At 37.3% G+C, this 27,600-nt stretch overlaps 1 protein-coding gene across 5 annotated transcripts in view; it reads left to right on the top strand.

The window, feature by feature from the left end:
- The window catches only part of SNX29 (sorting nexin 29), a 117,948-nt gene that overhangs the window by 51,354 nt on the left and 38,994 nt on the right, over positions 1-27,600 (top strand). For 4 of the 5 annotated variants that reach the window (XR_008972019.1, XM_057407913.1, XM_057407912.1 and 1 more), the window contains exons 17-19: positions 1,663-1,718; positions 2,448-2,529; positions 18,512-18,652. Coding sequence is in view for 4 of the 5 variants with exons in the window: in XM_057407913.1 (XP_057263896.1) it covers positions 1,663-1,718; positions 2,448-2,529; positions 18,512-18,652 (279 nt within the window). In the remaining variant the exon portion in view is untranslated. Of the gene's footprint in view, positions 1-99; positions 845-1,662; positions 1,719-2,447; positions 2,530-18,511; positions 18,653-27,600 lie in introns of those variants that run through there. The other variant, XM_057407915.1, reaches the window with a different exon arrangement.

Genomic DNA, 27,600 nt, shown 5'->3' with positions numbered 1-27,600 from the left:
ATTCTTCACTGTCTTCTCTTTTCCTTTTAATGCTGATAATCAATCTTAATGGTTATAATGTACAACTGAATTGTCACAATGATCTTTCCAAATTTCTAGTTATTGGGTTTCAGAACTTCTGCAACAAACAGAGGAATATTAAAACAAAAAGTATGTGCTTTCAAGGGTATGAGGAAGTACATTGATGTGATGGCTCAATCACTGTGTTTTGCATTACAATGAAGAGCACTTCAATGACCATCTCAAAATCAGTAACCAGTCTGTTTCCGCATACTGGACCTCTTTAACGTCATCCTTTTTCTTATTTCCAAAATCCACACTCTGGTTTTGAGAGGTTTATGCAGAACTTTCACTGAACTTAATTAAAATAACAGCATATATCTGGTGGTAGTATTTGCCACTTCAGATACATGCAAAGAGAGTGCGCAGGTTGCAGGCAAGACCGAAGAATGTGTGTTCTTTAGCACAAGAGTCGTGGGAAGCCAGGCTGTGTGCTGGGTTGTGAGCAGACAACAGCTGATGTTGGTAATTGTGAGGCAGGTCCTTTCCACCTCACTCCTCCAGAAAAGGATAGTGGAGGTGTTCAGCATTCTGTATCTATGCCCTGGAGCAGACTTGGCTCTGCGCAGTTATTTTTCTTTGCCTGGCAGGAATGACTTAGTTTTTGGTGCTCTTGCGAAGGCAAAATTCAGTTCTGTCTTGTGTATTGGGAGGTCTTGAGCTGGCCTGTCAAGACATCTGGGGAGCAGATTTTCTTTAGTTCCCTTAGAAATTTTATATTACTTTGCAATGAATAAATATGTAATTTGTACATTATATGTATATATTACTGCTTTACAATAAGCAGTAATATATATTTAGGTTTCTTAGGCAGAAAATAACCTGAAACCCAGTAATATGCCTGTAACGTACATTATAGAGATACATTGAACAAATATTTAATTTAGAACTTGTCTCTAGAAGTTCACCATTTTATCCTTTTAATTTTTTTTTTTCATCGAAACGCACTATTCTCTGTTACACTTTACATTTTATGGTATTTAAAGGAGAGAAGCTATCCTTTTTGTGTAATTAGCTTTAACGTAAGGTAAAAGGTTATTGTTGTTTCAGTTCTGTTTTTTCAGTTTTGTTTTCTCACAACTGCTACTTTTGACTCTGCAGGTGTTAATCCATCATTGCCATCTTTACTAACTTTTGTAGCTATAGAATGTTTAAGAACACAGCTAAAGTAAAAATGATTGCATGTCTTTTTCTGAATGGAATTTGGTTGTAAACCAAAGTGATCACTAGGCACTTCATCTCTTCCCATAAATTATTTACTCACAATGTACTTTGTTTTTAGCATACTTCGCTTCTGAAGGCATCTAATAAGGATGCTTTTTTTCTGTGTTTTCTGTACCTTTCAAAATTACATGCTTTTACAAACCCCAATTTGTTTCTTTCCAAAATTATAGCAGATTCTAATATGAGGAATTCACAGAGGTGATGAATTTATAATCCTGTTTCGCAACTGTTTATTTCTTTTATTGTTTCTCAGTAACAATTTTTATTGGCATTTAAAACAATTGAATGCTGAATTGTAATTTCCGTATAATATTATGTTTTCTTAATAGAAAGCATAAGAACCAGTGTGTTGGAATTATTTTTGTTTTCTAAATACAGGTCCCTGGAGATTTGAGTCAAACGTCTGAAGATCAGAGTCTGTCTGATTTTGAGATGTAAGTTTCATAATGCACACATTTTTCTCTTTGTACTGTTTTTATGAGAAAGAAGAACAAGCAGAGGCAATAATTTCCTTGTATTATTTCCAGTAACTGAATTCTCAGCTGTGGTGTTCTGCTGTTAAAAAGTACGGAGAGCTGCACAGTCCATGCCCTAGTATAGTTTTTAATGATGTTGAATATAAGTTTAGATTTATGAAGATGCCCTTGGAGGGCTTTTTCAGTGAACCAGGTCTTGGTATTCCAGCAAAGCACCCAGAAGTTCCTGGTTTCTGTTGTTGCTTTGGGTTTGATAGATGCTGTTCATAATGTGGTGGACTCTTATTTCTACAGAAGAACTCCAGACGAATGAATTGAGCTTTCTGTGGATGAAGGGGTGAAAATGCAGCTCATGTCTTTGAATCACAGAAATTTGGAGGTGAAGAGTAGATGGAAATGGCTTCTCTATAACTGTGTAACTCTAACAAACTCAAATTTTTTGCTGAGCTTTGTGGACCAAATGGAATTATTTCATTTGTCTTTATCAGTTATGTTACAGCTATGATACAGCAAGTGTAAAAGGTTCAGGCAGAACTACAATTTTCCTCATCTTCATGGGAATCATTTGAAGTGTTAAGTTGCTTTGTTGATCACTGATCATTATCTGAATCACTGGAGGTGGTTGCTTTCCAATTCGTATACATAAATATGTTTCCCTATTACAATTTTTTTTCCTCTTCTCCTCAGATCAAACCGTGCTCTTATTAACGTTTGGATTCCCTCAGTCTTTCTGCGTGGCAAAGCTGCTAATGCATTCCATGTGTATCAGGTAAGTGACACATCTTAATGCAGATTCTGTGTAAAAGTTTCTGACTGAAATGGCACATTTTAATAATTTAAAGATCTCACTGTAATTTCATTAGAGATCAGGTAATGAACAGCAGCAGTAACTTCATATATATATTCATTCATAGGATTTTGTTAATTATCCAAATAGTGTGTTCTGAGAGTTGGCTTTTGATAGTTTAATACTTTCAAAGCATGCTAACAAGATGACTGCATTGGCTGAGGAGTACAACAGTATTAATCAGTAATGCCTTCTTCAGTGTGTGGGTACATACTGGGGATTCTTCATCAGGAACTGGAGTGCTAGAACAAGGGGTAATGGATTAAACTTAACCAGGTGAAGTTCATGTTCTTTACTGTGATGGCCCTGGAACAGGTTGCCCAAAGAAGTAGTAAATGCTCCATCCCTGGCAGTGTTCAAGGCCAGGTTGGACAGAGCCCTGGTCTAGTGTGAGGTGCCCCTGCTCATGCCAGAGGGGTTGGAACTGGATGATCTTAAAGTCCTTTCCAGCCCAAACCATTCTGTGGTTCTCTATCCATGACTGGAAATCTTGCTTGATAGACAAGATGGATGTGGCTTACAATAATAGCTCCCTCAGAAGCATTTTGAGTGGTTCAGCAAGCCTTCATTATGTGTCACTGAACATGTTCATAGTGTGTTCTGCTTCAGCTAGGCCTGCATTTAGGGCTTTGCACTCTAACCTAGCTTATAGTTGAAGCATTTAAATCTTACGTTGTTCCTTGATTCCTGGTTCTCAGTTTCAGAACAATTATCCCCTGCTTGGATAGAATGGAAAAGCAAATTTTAAACTCTCTTTAATGTGCTGGCTCAGGCTATTGGAATTTCTTTATTTGTGGATTATTAGCAGTTGCAAAATTTTCCCACATGTTTCAGCCACGTGTAATTACCTCTGAACAGGATTTCTAAAGCTTTTTAACAGTCATCTCACTCTGAATGATGATTTGTGTCCATATTTCTCTGGAATCGGTGTTGCTGCCTGTGTGGATGAGCAGCAAAGGGTAATGTTAAGGGGCATCTATCATGTACTATGTAAAAAGCTTTGAGTTCTAAAAGTTCAGTGTTGCCTCAAGCATTTTTACGTCTAGACTGTTGATCAAGCAGAAGCTGAGATGGGATGTACCCCAGAATTTTCTTCTTTGTGTTTTTTGGGGTTTGAGTGTGTTGGTTTTTCTTGTTTGTGGTGTTTTTTTGGGGGGGGGGGGGGGGGGTGTTTTGTTTTTTTGTTTTTCCCTGAAGTTGCATAGGAGTTTTGAGTTTCTGGCAGATAACTACAAAATAAAACAATTGCAGAAAAATATTTGGTATCTGAACTATGAGGTCTTTTGTTTCCAACAATATAACACTTGAATTTCTGCATTCTCTTGATTATTACTTTAAGCTATATCAGCAGGTACAGATTAAAATGAAGTCACCCAATGAATATGCCTTTAAAGTACATTTCTGACTGCTTAGACTTGGCACACTTGTTAAAGATGGTGAGAAATGACATGTAACAGTCCTGTCTGTACAGCATTAATTGTGTGTCTTTTTAATATTACTGATACGTGCTGTTGTGTGAAAGGTAAGAGGGGGGAAGATGACCCAAGAGTTGATGTGTCTTTTCCTGATACATATTTCTTGAAATGCCAAAGCTTATGTGGATGAAATGAACACAATTCCAGGTTTCTTTCTTATTTATATGAAATGTTGACATAACTTATAAATACCAAATTGTGGGCATGAATTGTTGCAGTGGGCTTCTTGTTAGAAAGGAAAGCACTCTAAAGTTTTTCCTGTGCAAGTTTTGACTAAGAAGTAAACTTAAACTCAGGCATTTTCAAGTGTGTTCATCAATAATGGTCTGTTGCTCACACTGTTTTTTCTCCTCATTTCATTGGTTAGTGAGAAGTAGAAATAAAACAATTGTTTCAGCCGCTTGTGGATACTCAGAGTTTAACTATAGGCACCTCTTTACCACGAGATGCCGTGAGAAATGAAGGCATGGGAGGAAAACTTTCTCTGTATGTTATTAAAGGCTTTTAAGTTCAGTAGTAATATTATTACTGCGTAGGAAGGCCATTTTGTTTAAAAACCAACCAACCACAACAAAAAAAACAAACCCACAACCCCCCAAAACAATATAAAAAAAAAATTGCTGCCAGTTTCCAAGTACTGAGTGGTTAAATGGCCAAAAAAAAAAATTAGGAAAAGCGCATAGCATATATCCGTTTGAAAAAGGGTCATTTTTTTACCAACAATTTGGATTTTATTATTTGCTTTTTAGCTGTATTCCCTTTGGTTGAATGGGAAGAAAGAATCCTTTGTTATTCTTAAGCTTGCTTTTGTATTTTGGGTTTTGTTAGTGTCATTACTACTAAGACATGAACCAGAAACAATTTATTTACCAGGTTTCTATATAATGTGCCAAATCTATATATTTTTTTAAGTAATAAAGTGGTTTTCATTAAGGCATATTAGAATTGGAGTAAAAGCTTTCATTATTTGAAAAAAAAAATTGATTTTGCTTGTAATCTGATAGCAAACTTGATATCAAACTTAGGAACTAAGAGTTCAATACTTTTCATGCAGTTTGGCTGCACATGACTATACAAACATCATGAAAGCCTGGAAAGTATGCAGAATTCATATATACTGGAGATGTTCTGCACACTCATTTTGCACAGGAGAAATACTGAGATAAACTAAGCTTCCCAATTTATAACAGGTTCAGGGCTTTATCCAAAATCTGCTGAAGTGAATAGAGGGCTAGATGTTACTATTAGTTTGCTTTGGTTAAGGGCCCAGCTACAACGACTTGAACAAAATCTAGGTTTTTTCATTGTGCTTTTGCACCTTGTTTCTATTTATCATTGGCATGGCATGTTAGAAAATACATTGTGCTGGTGCAGAGTGGGTTTTAGTAGATTTGATACATTAATCATTAGGAGTGGAAAACAACTTCTAAAGGCTAAGCCTCTTGAGAAGAGGACAAAAGAAAGCAAAATATCATTGCAAGATTTTAAAAGACTGATAATTCTACGTTTACAGAAACACCACTTGGAGAATTTAAGTGGGTTGTCTACAATATATACTCGTAATTTTGGGCATCCGTAGTGGGTAGAATTGTGTTTATTGGTAAATGCATTTGAAAAAGTTACAAATTGTTCTGAGTGTGCTCTGTTGATTATCTGTTCATACCAGCCATTTATGGGACATATGTTATGTGGAAAGTTGGAAGTGTCTCTCTAGAATAGACCAGTAATGTCTGTGGTAAGACTAGTTTGTCTTTCATTACAGAACAGCACAGAATATTACAGAATTTCTCTCCTTAACAGTTGTCTGTTTGCTCTTTTCATGTTAAAAAACAGGCAAGCAAGAATTACCTGTAGAAGTGACCAAAAACTTCTATAGTTCTTATTAAACCTTGATCTTGGTACCTGCTGAGATCTTTCCTTATGGAAGATTACATTAAAGGCGTTCTTGCCAGTGTTTGTTCTCAGTAACAAGCGTATGACTGGGACAAGTATCTGTCTAGCAAATAACTTTATTTTCTACCACTGTGCATGTGAAAAAAAGTTTTCCTGAGTAGACATAAACTCACAATAGACATAGTACTTTGATGAAATACTTGAAGCAATTGCCATATCTCTGATCAAGTATGTAGTCATGTGCTTGCTGAATACATATTTTGCATTTCATAGCTATCAGGAAAGCACTAATTTATAAAACTTCACAGTAGCCTCAATAACAGAACTGTGCATTTATCTTGTTAAATCTCTGCCAAAACATGTGCTCCTGATTACAGGGAACTAGATGCAATGTTGAAATTGTGGAAGAGGATATTTACCAGGCTACCAGTGCGTAATGAACTGACAAGGACTGGAAGTGTCAATTAGGGTAAATGACTGAGCTCATTTCTGAGAGTCCTCTTATTTGTAATAAACATTATTTTTGCTGCTTTATAATTTTTTTTCCCTAATGGCAGAAAATCAAAATGCACGTTAAGGGGCCTACAAGAGATCTGGATCCTGTATGAACAGGACAAAGGGAATGGCTTTAACCAGACAGAGGGGAGACTGAGATGAGCTCTTAGGCAGAAGTTCTTTCCTGTGAGGGTGCTGAGGCTCTGACACAGGGTGCCTAGAGAAGCTGTGGCTGCCCCATCCCTGGCAGTGTTCAAGGCCAGGTTGGATGGGGCTTGGAGCAACCTGGTCTGGTGGAAGGTGTCCCTGCCTGTGGCAGCGGGCTGGAACTGCATGAACTTTAAGGTCCCTTCCAAATCATTCTGTGATCTATGATTTAGGGTTTTGTTGTCATTGCATTGTGCATAGTCCTTTGAGGTGAGGGAAAAAGCTCTCTACTGAGAAGAGAGCTGTAAGTGCTGGGTAGTTCAATTTTGTGATTCCTGAGGTTTTCCAGGTTTGTAGGATTCCCATGTGCAAAGACTGGACACCAAACACTATATAAATGGGATACTGCCGAGATAGGAGATGGAACGTGTTGCCTGGATGGAGAGGTGGTAGGCAGTGCGTTGTCAGGGCATCCCCCCGAATCAGGATGCGCATCTGGCCTTCTCACCTGTCTGTCCCTGCAGAGGTCCTTATATCCCCCCTCAGGCTGGAGTGGGAAATTATCAGTTGCAACATCAGCGCACACGTGGCCAACGTGTGAACAGATGCTTACCGGCGTGGGACTCCCTTTCACTAACAGTGGTGTTAACTCCCTTATTTTCAAGGTTATGTTCCCACAACCCATGCTGAACAGTACTTTTCCATTTTTAATGTTTCGCCACAGGCCATTATCTATTGTCACTGGCACACTAGGGTATCATGTGGGACTTCACCTCGTAAGTAGAAAGATGAGAAGACAAGATGGGCTACTAAGCCATGTTGTGGAAGATTATGTCCCATTTGATTTCCAGTGATACAGGGTAAAGGAGGCTATGGAGGCTTCAGAGAGGTGGAAATCTAGTATTTTGCTGCATGAATGAAAAATCTTGGTAAAATAAATGATTTGCGTATGATTCTGGAATATAGGGAATTTTCTCAGGAGGGATGATTTTAAATACAGGACTCAGTTACTAGCACTTGAAGATCATAAAATTTATAAACTGAAAAACAGAGGAAGGTTTGCATGTAAAGAAGGTGATTGTGATGGGAATAGCAATTTCAATGAACCGAGTTGACTTAAGCTACTGTAAAAGGAACAACTAAAGCAAAAATTCACTATTGTAATATTTAACTATAAAAGAGAATGAGGAAAAAAATGAGGAAGCTGGTTAAAAAAAAACCTTTAAAGGGACAGCATGGGTAGCTTTCAGGTACAGTGGAGAATGCTTAAAACCTTGAATGTTGCCCAGAGGTATTGCATAACCTATTTAAGAGAGGAAAACCAAGAGAAGGATGGCTAAGCACCATGGCTAAGCAGAATAAGGAAATTTATTAGGAGTAAATAAGAAAAAGTAGAGGAACATGCACGTTCTGGAGGAAAACAAAGTAGAAATACAGTGTTACAGGGCTCTTGCAACTTTCCAAAGGTATAAGATGTAATGGTCTCTTTTTTTCTTACATATCAGGAAGAGGCCGCTTGCTAAAGTCAGTGGAACAAATACTCAAGCTGAAGAAGGAGGTCTCAGAATGTAAGATAGTAGTAGAAAAATGCATATTGTAAAATCTCTGTTCACCATGGAGTTATGGGGTATTCCCATTCTGAATTATTCCTTGTGGAGAATTAGCAGATTAGCTGTTTTAAATGAAATACCAGTAGAAGATCTTATCAAACAAATGAAGAATAAATCTCCACATGCAATTCCCCAGGGTGAAATGGCTCAAGACTGATAAATAGCTTCTGGCTGTGGGCACCAGAAGATTTTGAAGTACCTAATCTGACACAATTTTTAAAAGGGTTTAGGAAGGTATAAACACAACTTGTTACAAATCATTAGGAAAGGGATAGAAAATTGTTATGCCGTGTATAATCTCTGCTTTTTCTGTGTGCAGTTTTAGTACTCTCAAAAGAAATGTATCAGAACTAGAAGCGTGCGGGTGAAAAATGAAGCTTTTTCATTTGAGGAGCATATTAGAAATTCTCAGCATGCAAGACAGACAACTGAGAGGGGAATAAGATAGCAATTGTTCAAATCATGCAGGACATGGAGAGATTTTCAACTGTTTCAAAATACAAATTGTAGCATCCATTGAAACCACCAGCTTGCAGTTCCAGAACAAGCTTGTGACAGTGGTTTTCTCCACAACATGTAACAGGGGGGCAAGATATTGCCACGGAGCTTTCGAATACTGAAAGTTTACATGGGTTTAGGAAATAATTGAGCTAATTCAAATTGAAGAAAAATCAATGCAAACACAAAGAGGTGACTTCTTTCACAGAAAACCCCTGGATAGCAGTGGTTTGGAAGGTAGGCAACATTTCCGCATAAATGTCTTTATACCTTTTGTTCATATTTAAGTATACTGAATAAAATACATTTCATAATTCACCAAAGCATTTTGTGAACTGTTGAAATTGGTATGCCTTGCAGTAAGAGGAGAGTGGGAGAAACTTGGAGGTCATGGTAGAGGATTAATTAAACATGAGTTGCCCTTGTAATGCTATGCTAATAATGACTAATTTAGTCCTAAAATGGCAATAATAGTCTGATTAGGAAATCTCTTTCCTTCCATTACTGTTTATCCTCTATGCATGGCAAACTCATTCTAATGTTTTCAGAAGCAAATCCTCTTTATACTTGCTCAGCTTTGTTTTGCTTCAGGTTTATATCTTGACTACTGTCTTGCCGTTCATTAGTCCTGACAGATTACTGGTAGAATTCATTTTGCACCTGAGTAGAAAGCTTAATTAGATGGCCAGCTGATGTCCTTATTCTGAATCAACAAATCATAAAGATTATTTAGACGTTTCTGGATGGAATTATCTGAGCTGTGACAGGAGCTAGATGAGCTTAGACTAGATTGTCATAACAGTATCTTCTGGCAAGAACATTAGAAGAATTACTGTTACCCACCCTGAGTCCAAAAGAGGCTCCAGAGATTTATTCGCCTTACAAAGTTTGTTATAGCTAGTAGCAAGGGGAAAACTGATCAGTTATAAGCATTGAAGGACCTAGCCACATATGAAGAAACTAATATATTTTGTATTAAGTAACAGTTAAGAAAACCTGTTCCATTAAACAGTTAAATATTAGGTGGCTTTGTAAAATCAGGATCACGCTGGCAAAGTCAAGAGTAGACTCTTACAAACACCCTGTTTTCTTTGCTATATTGGCAGGTATAAAGACAGAATTCAGATCAGAATTAAAAGAAAAACAAACCAAATTGCATTTACATTTCACCTCTAGATGGTGATAGTTAGTTGAAGTTTCGTTAGTGCCTGTGGACCAAGATGATTATTGCAATAATATTATCATATTTCTTTACTGTGGAGTATCTTGTTATTTTCTGCATACATATGGACTCCCCTTTCCTGTGAAGTGCACAGCAAATGCTATTAGTCATGCCTTTTGTTGCTATAATTACCAATGCCTGACATTTAAGATAATGAAACCTAGATTTTGGGATTCTTAAAGTGATATCAATATTTAAATGGCTACTTGCAAACCTGCCTTGCTTGCAGAGCAGTAAGCATTTTAGGTGATAACCAGTGAGATTAAAGATAAACACGCTACTCAAACAAGATTTCCTATTTGCATATGAATAGACACCTCTCCCCCCCGATTATAACCAATAAACATTTCCTTACAACTTTTTTGTTCCTTTGATTGTCTTCAGTCGTACTGTTTAACACTGATATCTTTTGTCATAATATTTTTTTTTCATATTACTTCAAACAGTGTTTTTCTTCTCCATTTCCTGTGTGAAGGAAGAGCAGTATGCTTTCATCTGAAGGGGCTGTTACAGAATCGTGGACTTGTTCAAGTTGGAAAAGACTTTTGAGATTGTCAAGTCCAACTGTTAACCTAGCACTCCCAAGTCCACCACTAAACTAAGGGTCACATCCACGTCTTTTAAATATCGCCAAGGCTGGTGACTCCACCACTGCCCTGGGCAGCCGGTTCCAGTGCTTGACAACCCTTTTGGTGAAGAGATTTTTCAGGATATCCAACCTAACCCCCTCCCTGTGCAGCCGGAGTCCATTTCCTCTTGTTCTGTCATTTGTTACCTGGGAGAAGAGACTGACCCCACCTTGCTACAACATCCTTTCAGGTAGCTGTAGAGAGCAATAAGGTCTCCTCTGAGCCTTCTCTTCTCCAGATTGAACCCCCCCAGTTCCCTCAGCTGTTCCTCATCACACTTGTGCTCCAGACCCTTCACCAGCTCCATTGCCTTTCTCTGGACCCACTCCAGCCCCTCAGTGTCTCTCTTGTAGTATCTGAATGCTCCTGCTTAAACAGAGAGAAGGGTTTTCACAGAAATGCAGCACAAAAGAAATGAAGGAGAACAGTATCTGATACTCAAGAGGTTTTGAGGGGGAGAGTGGCTAGCACATTATTTGGGTGGGATCTGAAACACTGCAAACAGTCATTGCCAGATGTGACTGTTGACTTTTCTATCTGTATACCCAGTCAGCATAGTCTTAATGTTTCATCCAAGGCAGAATTCTTAACAATGCAAGGTAGTTAAAATACTTGTAAAAAAGTATGCAACAAACTGAAAAAATTAACTCCAAAGTTGATTTTAATTTACCTGTTGTATGAAGACTTGGATTGCTTCAGCATCTGCAGCACTAAGCAGGCAGAAAGGAGAAAGAAATTATTGTCCAGTAGCATTCTATCTTGGAGCAGCTCAGGGCAAGTAGAGAAGAAAATGTCGTAGAATGGTTGGGAGAATTTAAGGAACGATATGGCTGATGGGATTCTGAAGGAGAGTGGTTTGAGGATGCAGAAACCAAAACCCTTTGTTTCCTTAATAGGACCGAAGGATGTGTCAGAGAAGCCTAAGAGTATGTAAAGGAGAAAAATTTTTAGATAGATGGGATGGAAGAAGTATACAAAGATGAGATAAGGAGACTTTTATACGTAATTATTTTTTTCTAAAGGAATCCATAATACAACTTAATATAGTGATTGGCTTATAGAAATGCTGTTCTGGATGAAAGAAATACTAAGGAAATGAAAGTATTGTTTAATTTTTCAACTTAGTTTATAGCTACTACAGAAAGAAGAAAATAGTTTATATCCAATAAGTATTTATAATAAATGATAATTATCTTATTTACAAAGTGATTTGTGAGGTATCCTTCTTTCCCCAGCCGGAGTACCTCCTTTCCCCAGCCGGAGTACCTCCTTTCCCCTGTATTTGGAGAAGCAGCCAGCAGTTCTGTCATTTTACCTGTATTCTCTTCTGCAGAAACATCTTTCACTGCAGTGGTTGTCATACATTGCAGTGACTGTATCACTTCAAAGTGCATGTTTATGAAATGTTCTTAATGATTTTGGGGGTATTACAAATAATATTTCACTGTTTAAAAGGGATTAATAAGTTAATGAGTGAAATAATCTGTGCTGATCTGATTTGTATGTTAAAAAAAACAGGAAATACTGATTTCATCCAGTGAAAGTGTAGGCATGCTGCTTTTGTTAGTATCGGAAGCAGAACTGTGACTACAGAAACACAATGAACAAAATTCAGCATGGAAGTCATTTGAATGGATAGGCCTAAAATGCATGACATGTACTACTACTGCTTAGTAGATCAGTATTTTAGGGTTCATGCTTTGATGTGCATTCTCTCATATATTTGACACTGTATTGTTCATTTTTATGAACTAAATCTCAAAGTTGGAGATATAACAAAATATGTACAGTATTTGTAGTCTTTATGCAAGTAGATAAAATGATCTTGCTAAGATAAAAGCTTGTTCACTTTAATTCCTGTTATGTCCCTGTACATAGAAAAGCACACAAAAAGCTGCTCGTATCACAGCTGAAAAGTTTTATTGTTCTGTTTGTTTTTCATTAAGCGGAAATTGGAATCATAGAATCATAGAATCGTTAGGGTTGGAAAGGACCTTAAGATCATCTAGTTCCAACCCCCCTGCTGTGGGCAGGGACACCTCACGCTAAATCATATCACCCAAGGCCTCGTCCAACCTGGCCTTGAACACTGCCAGGGATGGAGCATTCACAGCCTCCCTGGGCAACCCATTCCAGTGCCTCACCACCCTAACAGGAAAGAATCTCCTCCTTATATCCAATCTAAACTTCCCCTGTTTAAGTTTTAACCCGTTACCCCTTGTCCTATCATTACAGTCTCTAATGAAGAGTCCCTCCCCAGCGTCCCTATAGGCCCCCTTCAGATACTGGAAGGCTGCTAATGAGGTCTCCACGCAGCCTTCTCTTCTCCAGGCTGAACAGCTCCAACTTCCTCAGCCTGTCTTCATACCACCTTCCTCACGGCCGTTCTCTGGACGTGTTCCAAAAGTTCCATGTCCTTTTTATATTGAGGACACCAGAACTGCACACAATACTCCAAGTGAGGTCTCACAAGAGCAGAGTAGAGGGGCAGGATCACCTCCTTCGACCTGCTGGTCACGCTCTTTTTAATGCAGCCCAGGATACGGTCGGCTTTCTGGGCTGCAAGCGCACACTGAAGCCGGCTCATGTTCATTTTCTCATCGACCAGCACCCCTAAATCCTTCTCCACAGGGCTGCTCTGAATCTCTTCTCTGCCCAACCTGTAGCTGTGCCTGGGATTGCTCCGATCCAGGTGTAGGACCTTGCACTTGTCATGGTCAAACTTCATGAGGTGTTGGCATCAGCCCACCTCACAAGCGTGTCAAGGTCCCTCTGGATGGCATTCCTTCCCTCCAGCGTATCAACCGAACCACACAGCTTCGTGTCATCGGCAAACTTGCTGAGGGCACAATTCAATCCCACTGTCCATGTCAGCGACGAAGATGTTAAACAAGAATAAAACTAGCAAAAAATTAAAGCATCTTTACTAGTTCATGTCTGCTTTCCTTTTTACTCGATTAGTGTAAAGGTAAAACTATGGACCAGTGGTACTCCATACTTATTTAAAGTGTTGTTTAAAAGCAAATGTAAAGAAAACCTTGCACAGTCAAGCTTAGCTAACATTTAGAAACTGATGGTGCCAATGTGCAGGTTATGTTTTTGTATTCATGCTGATTCCTCTACCAAACCAGTTGCTAATTTTTCTTTCTACTCTCAAATGCTTGGGCCTTGATTTGAAAGGCATATGTAACAAACAAGAGGATCTCTAGGAAATCATTTTATTAGTGAGGGAAAGGAAATTAGGAATACAATAATACAGTAGAAATACAGTAATGCAGAAATAATAGGGTGTCCCATTTCCCCCCCCAGTAATTCTTAGTTAGGGATCAGATACGACAGTAGCTTCCTTAGTGTAGATCAGTCTCTTTTTCATTCCCTGTGCTGCTCATCATATTTATTTTTTTTCCCATGCTTGTAAGAAAAACTGACCTTGTCCAGCACAGGAGTGATTTTTATAAACTTTCTCAGTGTTTGCTACATCATTTGAAGTGTTCTGCTGCTCAAATGTTCAGACTTCTCTTGCATCTTGTGCCACTGAGTTTTAGATGTGGTTTAGGAGAGTTTCACTGCTCACCTTTCACTAGCATTGTTCTCTCCCCTTCTGACATTTTTCTTGCTTCTGCAATGGAACATAGACTCACAGGGACTTCAGCAGGTTTGTATTTGTGGAGCTCCCATCCACAGAGTTCTCTGGCTAGAACTGATTTTTCGTTACATATTTATTTCATCTTACCAGGAAATGTGAGATGTGTTTGAAGGGAAGATTCTGGAGTTAGGCTTGGGTTAGGGAAATTTCCTTCCTGATGCTTAGTCTGTTATTTCTGTAACCACAAATGACATAGCAACAGAAAGATTCTCCAATACCCCATTCAGTATCTCTTTCTACTTACAGTGCTTGAGAGAGAGACAAACAACAAATCCTAAACATACCATTCTATATTTCTCATCCAAACAAAAAAAGTACTTCAGACTTCAACAGACCTGAAAAATAGTAACTGAACCTGTGAAGGTTCCTAAAACTGGAGCAAGTTGGAATTTTGGCATTTTGTCCTTTCTTTTTCTCAGGCTTTTATACATAGGTAGCCTTGAACTCTGTCAATAGTTACTAATCTGTTACCAGGGTTTGTTAATGGCATTTTTGACTCAGAGCTGCTTAAAGGAACTTGGCTCGAAAACCAGTACCATGGGAGTAAGGTTTATTCATCTTCAGTATAGAGTCATTGAACTAGTGCTTTCAAACCAGTTCTCAGAAACCAGCATTTAAGTAATATTAAATTAGCAGGTAGCTGGCTAAAAACCCAAAATATTAAATTACCACTGGTTTGGCTACTTCTCTTCAAAGCTTTAACTTCAAATATGTTTGTGATGAGAAAATAACAGACTAATTCATTATATCTACTTATTACCTGAAATTTTTCTTTCAGCTGCTGTAAATCATAGCTACAAAAAGGTTACTGATCAGTCTTTACATGGAGACCCAACTGGAAAGTGCTTCTAAACTGCAGGCAAAAGCTGCTTAATTAATTTGTTGTTATACAAGAGAATCTTAAAGTAAAATCTTTTGTCTCCAATCAAATAAACATTCCAGTGATTTTGATTCAGCCTGTAAATTTTCATTACCTTGGAGATTACTCAGGAGTGGACGATTTCAGGAGAACATGGGCATTTGAAAGGAAGTGGAGGGATTTGTATCTGATTTCTAAAAATTGATCAGAGAATGAACCTTAGAGTAGTCCTTTGAACTTTCTATAATGTGATCTTAGAATGCTGTTCTGTAATTTTAAGTCATATGTTAAGGTATTTTCAGTAGTAAAAAGTAGTGTTGCTCTATAATACAGCATGGTAATTTGGAACAAACATCCACAAAATTGTGTTTGTCAGTTACAAGTGTCATTGATTTACTCTTGAAAGGCTGTGAATGAAATTGTGAATACATTGCAGATAATGGGAATAGTACTAATGACTTAGAAGACAGTTTCAAACTATGCATCTCACATTGCTTGATTTGGTATAATTTCAAAATCCTGTCTACAAAGAGAATTGTTCCCTGTTATTCCTGTGCTTAGTTGTATGATTTGTATTTGATTTAAATGGTGATAACTATATGCCTTATATGACTAAACTAGAATAAATTTATCCAAGTGGTTTTATATTTAGGATTTACTTTGTTCAACTGCCCAACTGAATTTGCATTAAGTGTCTTGAAAAACCTTTGCTTGTGAATAGCATTCCCTGTTGAGATAATAAAGCTTTAAATGTGTACTACATCATGAACATTAATGTGCCTTTCATAATCTATTATATGACTGTCAATAAATTCAATATGGCAGGGAGCTCCAAATGTTGCATTTTGTCTAAAAAAAATCAAAATCTATGTACATAGAAGGACAGGAAGAAATTCTTCTACAGTTTCAACTAAGAAATTAATCTCTGTTTCTCTGTTTTTTGCACTCTTAAAAATTCCAGTTACAGTGTACTGCATTCTTTAATTGGGTAACTGTGGGTTACAGCTTAACAGGTAATATTGAACTGCATGATTCACCAAATCACACTGGCAAAGATAACTGCTGTTAAACCAGGATTTCCAAGTTAAACCAGGGATTCCATATTAAATAAGTTGGTTAAAAATAAGTTTTTTGTCATCCCTCTGCCTCCTGTAGAGAAGCTGAAACATAAACCTTGGGAATGCACAGCGTTTCATACAATATGCTGCTTAAAGCGATGTTAGAGCTGAATGAATAAAGTATTTAATACAGTTTTTACTACATTTAATGAGTGTCCTGGGTTCAGCAGTAGCAGTCATTTTTTTCCTTCTTAGTAGCCGGTGCAGTGCTGTGGTTTTGACTTTTGGCCTGGGAGCAGCACTGATAACACCGATGTTTTTAGTTACTGCTCAGTAATGTTTAGTCTGACCAAGGACTTTCTGAGTCTCATGCTTTGCCAGGGAGGAGGGGAGGCCGGGAGGAAGCAGAGACAGGACACCTGACCCAAACTACCCAAAGAGGTATTCCATATCACAGCACGTCATGCCCAGGATGTAGAACTGGGGGCAGTCACCCAGAAGGGTTAGATCACTGCTTGAGTCAGGCTGGGTATCAATTGGCAGGTGGTGAGCGGTTGTATTCTCTTCCCTTATTATTTCCCTTATCATTATTCTTATTGGTGGTAGCAGTACTGGTTTGTGTTATACCTTAGTTACTGATCTTATCTCAACCTGTGGGAATTACATTCTTTCAATTCTCCTCCCCATTCTTCTGGGAGCTGGGGGGAGGAAAGGTGGGGAGTGAGTGAGCAGCTGTGTGGTTCTGAGTTACTGGCTGGGCTTATACCACAACAGTGAGTTTTATTGAAATCATGCCAAATACGTGTATTTCATATTTTCCTTCATTTTCCTTCAGAGGTGTACTGAACTGTTAAAACAGATGGGCCTGTAGGTGTTTAATTATCTTCTTCCTGGCTTTCTTTTCAAAATGAAAGAGAAATCTGTATACTTCTTGCAGACTTGTTATATGGGTCCATCTGAATTCCTGTTACCAAAACTAGTTGAAGTTTTTTCTACATCTGCATTTGTAATTCACACAGTACTCTGCATCTCTTGTACTCTTAGGTGTGCTAAGTTTGGAATTACAGTATTTATTTTTGTCCTTATCAGAAAACATGAGGAAGTACAATAGTAACAAAAAGCTACACTTTTTATTCAATAGAATTCAATATTACAAATATATGAATGTTTTCTGCAGTGAAATACTATATTTTGGCAGGAGTTGCATGGTATATTTTCTGTTGCAAGATAGAAACCTCGTAAAAATTGGAGAAACTAGGTTTCTGTAGAGATAAGAGAACTTCTTAAAGACCAAACAAAAGGAAGGCTGCAGAAGCTGCTTTTGTGGGAGAAGACGTTTACTTAATGTCACTGAATCTCTGAAATGCCATAAGCCCTTAGTAACATTTTGCCTTTTCTAAGGACTTGGTAAATCTAGAGGAGAGAGATTGTGTTAATATTTCAGTCATCAGGAGAAACTGCCTTTCAGTGCTGGAATCTGCAACACCAAAATCCAAATTTCATCTTTTCCTAGTATTCGCAAAATTCCAGGTGCTGCAGCTAAGGAAAAGGTCACTCTGGATCTTGTGTTGTGGTGCCTGGTTTAGAGTTTCTGACTTGTGCTATTTCAGCATTCTTTTTAACTGTTGGTTCATTTCTGTAGAGGAAAAGTTATCTTCTAGTAGTGAAGGGAATCTCAGATTTCTGTCATTATATTCCACCTCCACATGAAATTTTCCTAGAGAATGTGAACATTTAGCATGTAAGTCATAATATGCTCATGAAATAATTAATTGGCAAACAAAACCAGAATCACAAAAACTACAGCTGTGGTTAATTCCTCTTAATGTCCTATACAAGCAAAAAGAATGAACTGTGTTTATTTTCCAAACAATAAAATTTCCATTTTAGTTTTCAGTGATTTTTTTTTTTGTTTAAGAAAGTAAAATAAGTTTTATACTTTCGATAAAATTATGTTTTGCAATTCTGATGCTACAAAGCTGATTTACAAAGATGAAAAACTCTGAGTGCATAGAAATAAATTTTATAATGGTATTAAATTATTATTTCCTTTGATCACTGGCTAGTAGAATATGCTGGAAACCATGGTAACAAAAAGTGCTGCAACGTATGCCCCAGGATCATGTTAAAATGAGCAAGCTATGTTTGTCTTGATTAATATCATAAAAAGAGACAAAAAGAGAATGAGAGGGGGAGAGAATAAGATTGACCTGTACAACAGAAACAGCTAATGTACAGTCAGAGATATAGCTATGGATAATTGATCCTGGAACTTCTAGTACAATTGTGTTATGAAGCTTTAAAGAGTAGAGGAGATACATTAGTTCAGTGGTTTGTCTTCAATGATTTTCTTCCCTGTGTGTGTTTTTCAGGTTTATATTAGGATAAAGGACGATGAATGGAACGTTTATCGGAGATATGCGGAGTTCAGGAGCTTGCATCATAAATTGCAGAATAAATACCAGCAAGTGAGGACTTTCAACTTTCCACCAAAAAAGGCCATTGGAAACAAGGTACTTAACTCACAGTATCAGTAAGAGTTGTGGAGAAAAAAAAATTTTATCCACACACACAAAGATACCAGGTTGGACGGAGCTTGGAGCAACCTGGTCTAGTGGAAGGTGTCCCTGCCCTTGGCAGGGGGTTGGAACTGGATGAGCTTTAAGGCACTTTCCAAGCCAGACCAGTCTGGGATTCTATGACTGTTACAAATACTTTTATCAGAAATATTTTTTACACCTGGAAGACAATACCTGATGTTTCCATACAGACTTGGCCTCATCAGCTGCAGATTCGCTGATAATGTAGTTAATACATTGATTTTTCCACTCACTGCAAAGGAGACTGTTTTTATTAAACAAAATGGAGATGGCATACACAGTAGAGGAATGCACAAAACTCCCCAAACTATACTGAACATCTTATATGTGAAACCTAATCTCTTCTCAGTGTGTGCTAGCAATTAACACTGGTCAGTAATTCATTAAATATTTCTGTAAAATTTAAGGAATTTAGACCAACACACCTTAGATTTCCTGTACTGCTCACCAAATGTTTTAAGTTCTTTAAACTAGCTTTTTAAAGGCATTTGGATGTTTAATTACCATAATCTGTCTCTTTGTGTCTTTGTTCTCCCACTATAAAATGGGAGTGTCTGCTTTTTCTGTTCATATAGGGGTTTTGCAACAAATACAGTAAATATTGTAGTATGGATGTAGTAAATATGTAATATCATGTAGCTTAATCCTTAATCATCAAAACTTTAAAATGTGTAAGAGCTTGAATACACATTGTAGTCTGCATCACAAATCCAGGAGGGATTGAGAAGTAATCGGTAGTTTTGCTTTACAGTGTAGCAGTGATATGAAAAAATTATTTAACAGTCGCATGTAAAATATTTGAGATTTACAGCATGCCTATGGCTAAAAATATCTGTACTAAACCACAGGGTGCTTAAATCAGCATTCCTAATGTTAATCAAGTGTTTTAGCTTTTATATGGGACTTTCTTGTTTCTTTTTCTCTTTTTTTCTGTAGTTGGTGCCTAAGAAGCACCAACCATAGTGATCAGCATAGTCACCAAAAGAAGGCTGACGTAATGACTAAAATAGATTAATGACATTTTATTTGGCCTAAGAGCACAGTAATCCATGTATTGCTAAAATGCCAGAATCATGCTAATTATATCTGATGCAACTTTGTGTATGATAGAAGAATCACCAGTGCTGACTCATGTAAACTAATCTAAAATCTCAAAAACAAATAGAAAAAAAGCAATACTAATAAATTCCTTAAGGCATTCAGGTGTCAGTGAATGTGGAGATTGTCAGTATTTATAGGTAGTAACTCTGATGTTATTTCACATGCTCTTTCCAAGTATTCTGTAAACATGAGTAGGTAAGGTTGGTGCATTTGATACAAAATTAGTAGTAATGCACATAATCTGCATTAGATGGTGATGATATAAATGTATTTATATCATCATTTACATATAATAAACATATATATGTGTGAGTATATATGTAGGTCATGATTTGCCTAGAGATGTTGGACCAGATGATCCTTGAGATCACATCCTACCTGGGATTCTATGATTCTATATGGAATTTATCAATACAACCTATAGGTCTGTTTGCATGGCATAAAGTCCATAGCTGATGTTCATTGCCTATATCCTAGTAAATGAAAGTACTTATGAGAGCTTTCTTGCCTTTTTTCCCCAGTGCATTTTTCATTTCATTTTTAATGCATAGTTTTGTAATAGAAACAATGTATTGTGTTTTTTTTTTAATTTTGCTACATAACTAATTCTCCTTTTTTGAAGTGATGGAATATTAGCCACTTCAATATATTGCAAAAACCTTCTTTTAAGCTTTCTTTGATAGTCTTTCATCCTTAATTACTTCAAATACAATTGGTGCATACAAAATTTTTAGTTGAGCAACTCATTAAAACATTTGCAATGCTTATTCTTTCAATGCTTTAGCTTTGGGCCAAAATTCTACCTTAATCATGCATAAAACCACAATTGCTTTCTGCCATATCAGATCTCAGAAAAAGTATCTTTTCTTTACAGTAAGAAATGGGTGACATCCATCACACTCCTAAAAGGCTCCTATGATCAGCCATAAGACAGTGGTTTAACTTGAATTATGATTAGTGGTTACACTTCTGGCTACCTGCTGTAAATAGCTTTTAAGTTGTAAAGTGGGGCTTTCACGTTTGCAAGAGCTTACTTCAGTTTGTCACTCACGAATTTATTTCCACAGCATATTACCTAGGCACATTTTTGTCCTTTCAGTGGTGCTGTTTTCTGTACTGTGTCATACCTGTACATGTTGCATTTAAGAGCATTGAGTGGTTTTGTGTAGTATAGTGGATCATGCTTCAGGAACGATTACCCTATAGATCCAGCAGGAATAGAATCACAGGCTAGTTTGGGTTGGAAGGGACCTTAAAACTCATCCAGTCTCCACCCACTGCCATGGGCAGAGACACCTTTCACTAGACCAGGTTGTAGCTCTTTTGAACACATTACACTGAGTGACTGACTCCCTCCTTTCCATGGCAGAGTAAGTTGAAGTAACTGGAAGGCTTAAAAATTTGTTGTAAAATTAATTAAGTCATATGGGAATGTCTGTCTTGGAATTATGTAGGATGATGGATGTGTGTGTGATGTTACACTTGCAAATGCTTGGTAACAAGCCTTAGAAGATAGTGTCAGTGCTGCTTTTTTCAGTACTGCTTTTTTCAGTACTGCTCTTTTAACTTCAGTGGCTGACAAAGCCCGTTCCCTTTTAGGTGTGTTGTTAGATTGCACTAAATATTTTTCTCTTTGATATCGGTTGTTCAGTTTTTAGTAGAATTGCAGCTGTCTTCTCATTTCTAAATTAATCAGTACAATCTTAAATCACTGCCTAAAGAGGCGTTTCAGTAGCTGAACTCTGCTAACAGGACTATCTGTATGCAGTTTGTCTAGGATTCTGTCAGTCTATGGTTTTTATGTCCTTTACGAATCTTCAGTGTTACTAGATGCCCAACTAATATATTGGTAAAACATAGCCCTTCATGTGCAAATGGCTAAACCCCACTATTTTACATCTTTTGGGAAATAGTGGCGTGTGCTTTTTATATCCTTCAGGTCTGGACCTGAATGATATTGTTCATTGTCTATGTTCAGTACACTGCATTTGGTACTATGAAGCTAATGAAGGTAATACGCTTACTCTAAATCTTAGTGGCACTGAAAGAGGGTTTTGCTCGGATTGATTTCTCCCTTGATACCAGCACTACATTTGGTGCTCAGTTACACGTCTCGGATTTAGGGAACCTCCAGCCACAAGAGGACACCATGTTCTATGGAATGACCTAGAACTACTACAACAGAGTCATAGAATACTATTCACTTTCTTTCTGTGCAAAATATTGGAGCTCTGAGGAGGGAACTTGACTAGCAGAGAGTAATGTAGAAAAAACTGTGAGAACTATTAATTTTCATGCTTAATTTTCCTGCTTTACTGCAAGGTAAACCAGGGAGATCACATTCAAATGCAAAGCTGCAGAGTTTTCTGACACAGGGAAAATTTGCCTTTGAGGCTGGTGACCTTATTTTCAGTATCAGTTTAAACGTTTGAACTAATGAAAGCACTGAAAAGAATAATTTGATTTATAAATGTTGCTTTGAATTGTCAGGACAGATAATGTGACTGCTGAAGGAAAATATATTAATAATGTTTGCAATGTTCCATGTTCCATGTATTAGGTTTCATATATACTAGTCCCCGTGGTGTATATTTTCTACTAACAATCTGTCAGTTCTGGTAGTAAATAATTGTCAAAATCTTTGTAAGTAGTCTTTGCAAGAATAAGTAGTTTTCCATTAGCTTACCAATGTTTGAGTGAAAATCAGAAACATACTTGCTCTTTTTTATATGTATGAGACAGGTCATATGCTCATCATGTATTTTTGTGCTTCATTTTTAAACTGTAGATAATTTTAGTTAAAACTGTGTTTTAACACTTGAACTGTTTGGTTTTGTAATCTTAAAACATGCTCCCCATGTATCAGCCTGTTTTGTGATTTGCTAATTATTTTATATGTAGGTGTATATACTATGACTTGTAATTTCAAATTATGTTTTTCTTGCATGAAATAGATTTTTGCCTTTTAGCCAGCCTTCAGGTGCTTTGGATCTTTTGAATTCGTAAGTCCATTATTGCAGTCTTTGTAACTACTGCTTTCCCGTCAGGATCCTGACATCCAAAGGGCTGGTTGGTGTCTCACTTCTTGAAATGTTGCTTTCAGCATAGTGGTTGAGTAATAATACAGGAGCATTTACTGCACCTATTATTCATTTTTTTGAATATCCTGAAAATCTCAGTTGCTGCTTCTGCATTGGGCAGATCATAATGCTTACGGAATGGATTTTAGTAACTGAGTAAGCATTTAATTAAGTATCCTTGTGCAAGGGTATTGTCCCAGTAAAGGACATATCAAAATAGAGATGGTTCTTTGCTTCCACAGAAGATGTGAATTCAGTGATTGTCTAAGTATGTAGAAATTAAATAAGGTAGCTTTCTGCTGAGTGCTGACTTGACTGCATGATATCCTTTGCTTTCCTTTAAAACACAGATACCCCATATGGAAAGAATACACAGCACTTTTCTGAGATTAGAATAGAGTGACTTTGCCATGACTCCTCAACTGCCTAGGAGGAGCAACACAGAAATCTTAAATAAGTTTTCTGACTAGAAAAAAATACTGAGAGCAACATCATTTATCACTTTTAGCCTATGCAACTGAAGTGTGTGAGCTTTTACTTTAGTCATAGCTTCTTTCATGCCCAAATGTTCGATAAATAACATTTATTTATTGCCTGTCAGCAACTGAGCTATATTGTTTAATTATTTTAAAAGTTATATTGTGTGATTATTTTAAAAGTTCGTAAATGTGTATCTTGAAAGATAGCTATTTGTATACACACATATACATGTGTACACATATGACAGCATCAAAGATGGCATTTAGGAAGTACATGGAGCTGGCTTCTGGAATGTATCTTGTGATTGTGCAAGTTCTGTTCACCAGGAACTTTCTCCCGTTCATGTCTGTGGAAATCCTGCCTTTGCACTAAGAGGGCATTCCATTTTTTGTTATTTCCTGACAGCATAGCTGCTTTTTTATTACTGTCCAGCCTGTTTGCCTGTTGCTGAAGATAGGGGAGAGTTTAAGATGGTCTGCAGATTAACTGTTAGGTTAAAAGGTATAGAAGGTAAAGATTTTATTGCGAAGAAGCAGGCTTATGCTTATAATGTTTATTGTTTCTTAAAAGTTTATCAGGTGAAGAGTTGTTTAGCTGTGTGTGTCTGTGTATATACATGAAGTCGTTTGAAGCCATTCAAATTAGAGTTTGAATGTTAGTGGTTTTGCTCTGAAGTGTTTCATATTATGTTGTTATGTAACCCATTATGTACTTCCTCATGTAAGGGTCGCCATTTTTGGCGATTGGGACTTGCGTATTCAGGGACCCTTTTAAAGCTGCTTTTTAGGCAAATGATGGAGGTACTAAACTTTCCCCTTAGCAAGAGGAGGAGGAGCATGAGAGGAATCAGCTCTTTGAAAGAACTCCTCTCCTCATGCCATCCCCCTTCAGCTCCCTCAGGGGAACCATTTTGGATTAGGGACAGAGATCACCAGACCAGTGCATTTCCATGAAGATTCCAGTTCTGGATCCTCTGCTTCCTCTCTTCGTTTTCTGCTGTCTCTGTGGCATGAAGTACTCATATATCCACAGGTATCTAAGATACAGTTCTGGTGTTTAAGATTTCTTGTTATATTTTGTGCAAGAGTTTTTCTGTGGGAGAGGGAAGGGATATAGCTGCTACTGAGTTGGGCTGAGGAGGGAGAGTTGGTTTGATAAGATAGCTGTTGGGGGGGGCAGAAAACACACATCTTTGGTAATATTTTTCAGAAAGTGTGATGCTACCTAGTTTTTTTTTGAAGGTTAGTGACCTGTTCAGTAGAGCTCGTTTTACCTCCTCAACACAAGACCTGTGTGTTTGCCATAATCACTCGCATTTACTACACAGTATATGAATTCAGAGTTCAGTGTTTGTTGTCCTGTGCTCACTGCCTTACACTGTGCATTACATAGTTTGTATATACATACAGTAACACAGTGTGTATTTTGCTGTTGTAAAGCAGTGTAACTGTGAGGTACTGTTGACTCAGAGGTAAGGCCTGGCAGAAACGAGGACTGAAACTTCTTCCATCTTTCAAATCTGGAAAAGGACCTGTGTTCATAGGTTTTTCACCTTCGCTACTATTCCAGTATATACCTGTTGTGAAACTGAGTGTTTAGGGATGCTAAAAGAATCATGGTCGGATATTAATAGAAGTGATTTTAATAGAAATCTACATTTTGGGACTACTATTTATAGGGTGGTGAGATGACTGGCTTTAGTCAGTGTAGATTTTCATCCTGGCATCTTATCTTTGTCAGGGAATGATTGACCATCCCAGAAGAACTGATATGGTAAAGGAGTATCTGACCTTCCTGGTATCTGTGTGGCCCCTCCTGCTGTTGGTAGTCGATTAGAGTTAATGGTCAGGGAATGCCCCACCATCCAGTTCCTTGCATTATTGCAAAGGCTGGGGCCTAACAGGGAATTTTTGGGTAGGCGTGTGGGTCCAGGACAGAGGTGGGGGACGCACCACCACAATATCCTAGACCATCATGCTAATAAAAACACTACCAGTAGTTCTAGACTGACATGGAAAATCATATTGGTGGTTTAAAGGAATTATTTCACGCGTTCCATGCATATATGTCCGTTGTACATTTTATTGCCATGATTGCAAATGGGATTCTAATATCTAATGTACTGGCAGTGTTTGAAATACGTATTTTAATCTTGGAAGTGTAACAATTCCTGTTTTACTAGTACGTAGGCAATAACAGAAGAAATATGGAATACTTGAAAGATGATTCAGAAAGAATCTTAGGTAAGAAAGTTATTTCATTTTAGGCCTGGGTGTATTTGTGTCCTGATTCAGTAAAGTGCTTCAGGTCATCCTAAACTTTTAAGAATGTGTTTGATTTGCATTGAAATCAAAGTAGAGATATGTGTGCTTTTTGTACTTTATGGGCTTTAGTAGCTCATAGGAACTATCCATCAGGTTAGTTTGTCAAACTCATGCTGTCATAGGGAGCTGTGACTTAAAAAACAGAGGAGAAAGCAAAACTTCTAGCTAATACCTTTGGGGCAGTGGGCTAAATAATATTTCTTAGTACTAAGCTTTGATATCCTATGTCTTCAGTAGAATTTTATAAAATTATGTCTCTCTGATGTTTCAGAATTGGAATACATTTATTAAAGGAGAAAAGCTTTGAAAATATAAATCCTTAAGTTACATATTGCAAATTTTAAGGATTACGCTCATTAATGCTGGCTTAATTTGATTTTTGTATGAGGTAATACAGATGCTTAAATTCTGTATTATTCTTGCATTTCAGAGTGAGTAGATTTTAATTTTCAACCCCCTTAGTGGACTTAATTAGTACATTGAGTTATTTTCATATACTATTTTGCCTTGTGGGTTTTTGCAAAAACTGTATCTCATATAAATTTGACAGACATGCTTATGCTATAGTATACATTGTGTTCAAATCAGGAAAGGAACTCAACATTATCTTTATAGCCATACGTGTTAATTCTGTAATGCTGTTTTTACGGCATGCTAAAGCCATAAAAGAAATTGTGTTTCGTTAAGGTCACTATGTTACTTCATAACTGGAAAGTTAAATTCTCAGAGAAAAATGAGCTTTAAATAAGCCATTTAGATTAATGCAGTCTGGATTTCAATAGGTAACTTAATTGAAGTACCATACAGATAGAAATAAGAATAATTTCACGCTTGGCATAATTATTCAGATTTCTAGTCACAGCACACCTCTTCCCTGATGCTGCCACCTGAGCGCTAAGGGGGACTACAGAGTATTTCGAATCTGGAATCCAGATCCTTTGGGTTTTCTCCTGGAAAAGACTGCGGTTGGTGTTTTATGTATACAGCACTTGAGCAACAGCATTCAGATCTTTGTTTTCATTTATTTGTCATATCACTAAGCGAATGGAAATAAGCCAGTGGGATATAGATGGCTTTTATATGACAAATACTTTATCGCAAATACTTCTAGTTCTGTGGTATGGAAAGTTTGGGTTACCTGAAATCCAGCATGAAAATGGAAGCTAGCACAGTTCACAGTGCTGTGTTTCATTTCTTGGTGGCTTAATTTAAAGGGTAAGCAGTTTGCCAACTCAGACTTATCCATCTCTTTCAGAATCTCACTGAATTAATGCGTTCATTTGATGCTCAAGTGTATCATTTCATGAAAATTGTGAATTGAGTCTTTGGTTGGTTTTTTTTTTTTCCGAGTTACAAATATTTACTGTTAATTCTGTTGAAGAATGAGGAACACAGACTATGAAGGGTCTACAAAATACATTTTTTCTAGTCAAATGGTGGGTTTTTTGCTGTCTGTTGATCTTATAGCTGAAGAAAAGCAATTTATTCTAACAAATTATTCAAGATGGAGCCCACAGGAATAGTTGAGATGCTGTTGCTGTACATTATGACATTATACGGGGAAAGTAATGTGATTTACATGCTGCTTCGGCAACTGCTAGATAAAAATATTGCAGTTTTATACCAACTCATGCACCATTTGGGTATTCTGGTAGCCTCCTGGTATGAAATGAAAATATAAAAATAATCCTAAACATTTATGTCTTACTGTGGTGGTGATGCTGATTGGTGATTACCAAGGATTCTTCAAGTGCCTCAGCCAATTCAGAGTAGTACAAGACATAGTTTGACTGAGATTTGATGACATGGGGGAAGAATTGATCAAAATGGGATTGTCTGTTTTTTAGATAGAGCCAAGGGACTGCACCTTTTTGTA

This window comes from Pezoporus wallicus, unplaced genomic scaffold, assembly GCF_028554395.1.
Source record: "Pezoporus wallicus isolate ANWC-B61680 ecotype Strahan unplaced genomic scaffold, APGP_CSIRO_Pwel_v1 contig_4012, whole genome shotgun sequence".
NCBI classification, from domain to species: domain Eukaryota; kingdom Metazoa; phylum Chordata; class Aves; order Psittaciformes; family Psittacidae; genus Pezoporus; species Pezoporus wallicus.
Note: the sequence above shows the minus strand (reverse complement) of the source record. Positions and strands in the feature narration are given on the sequence as shown.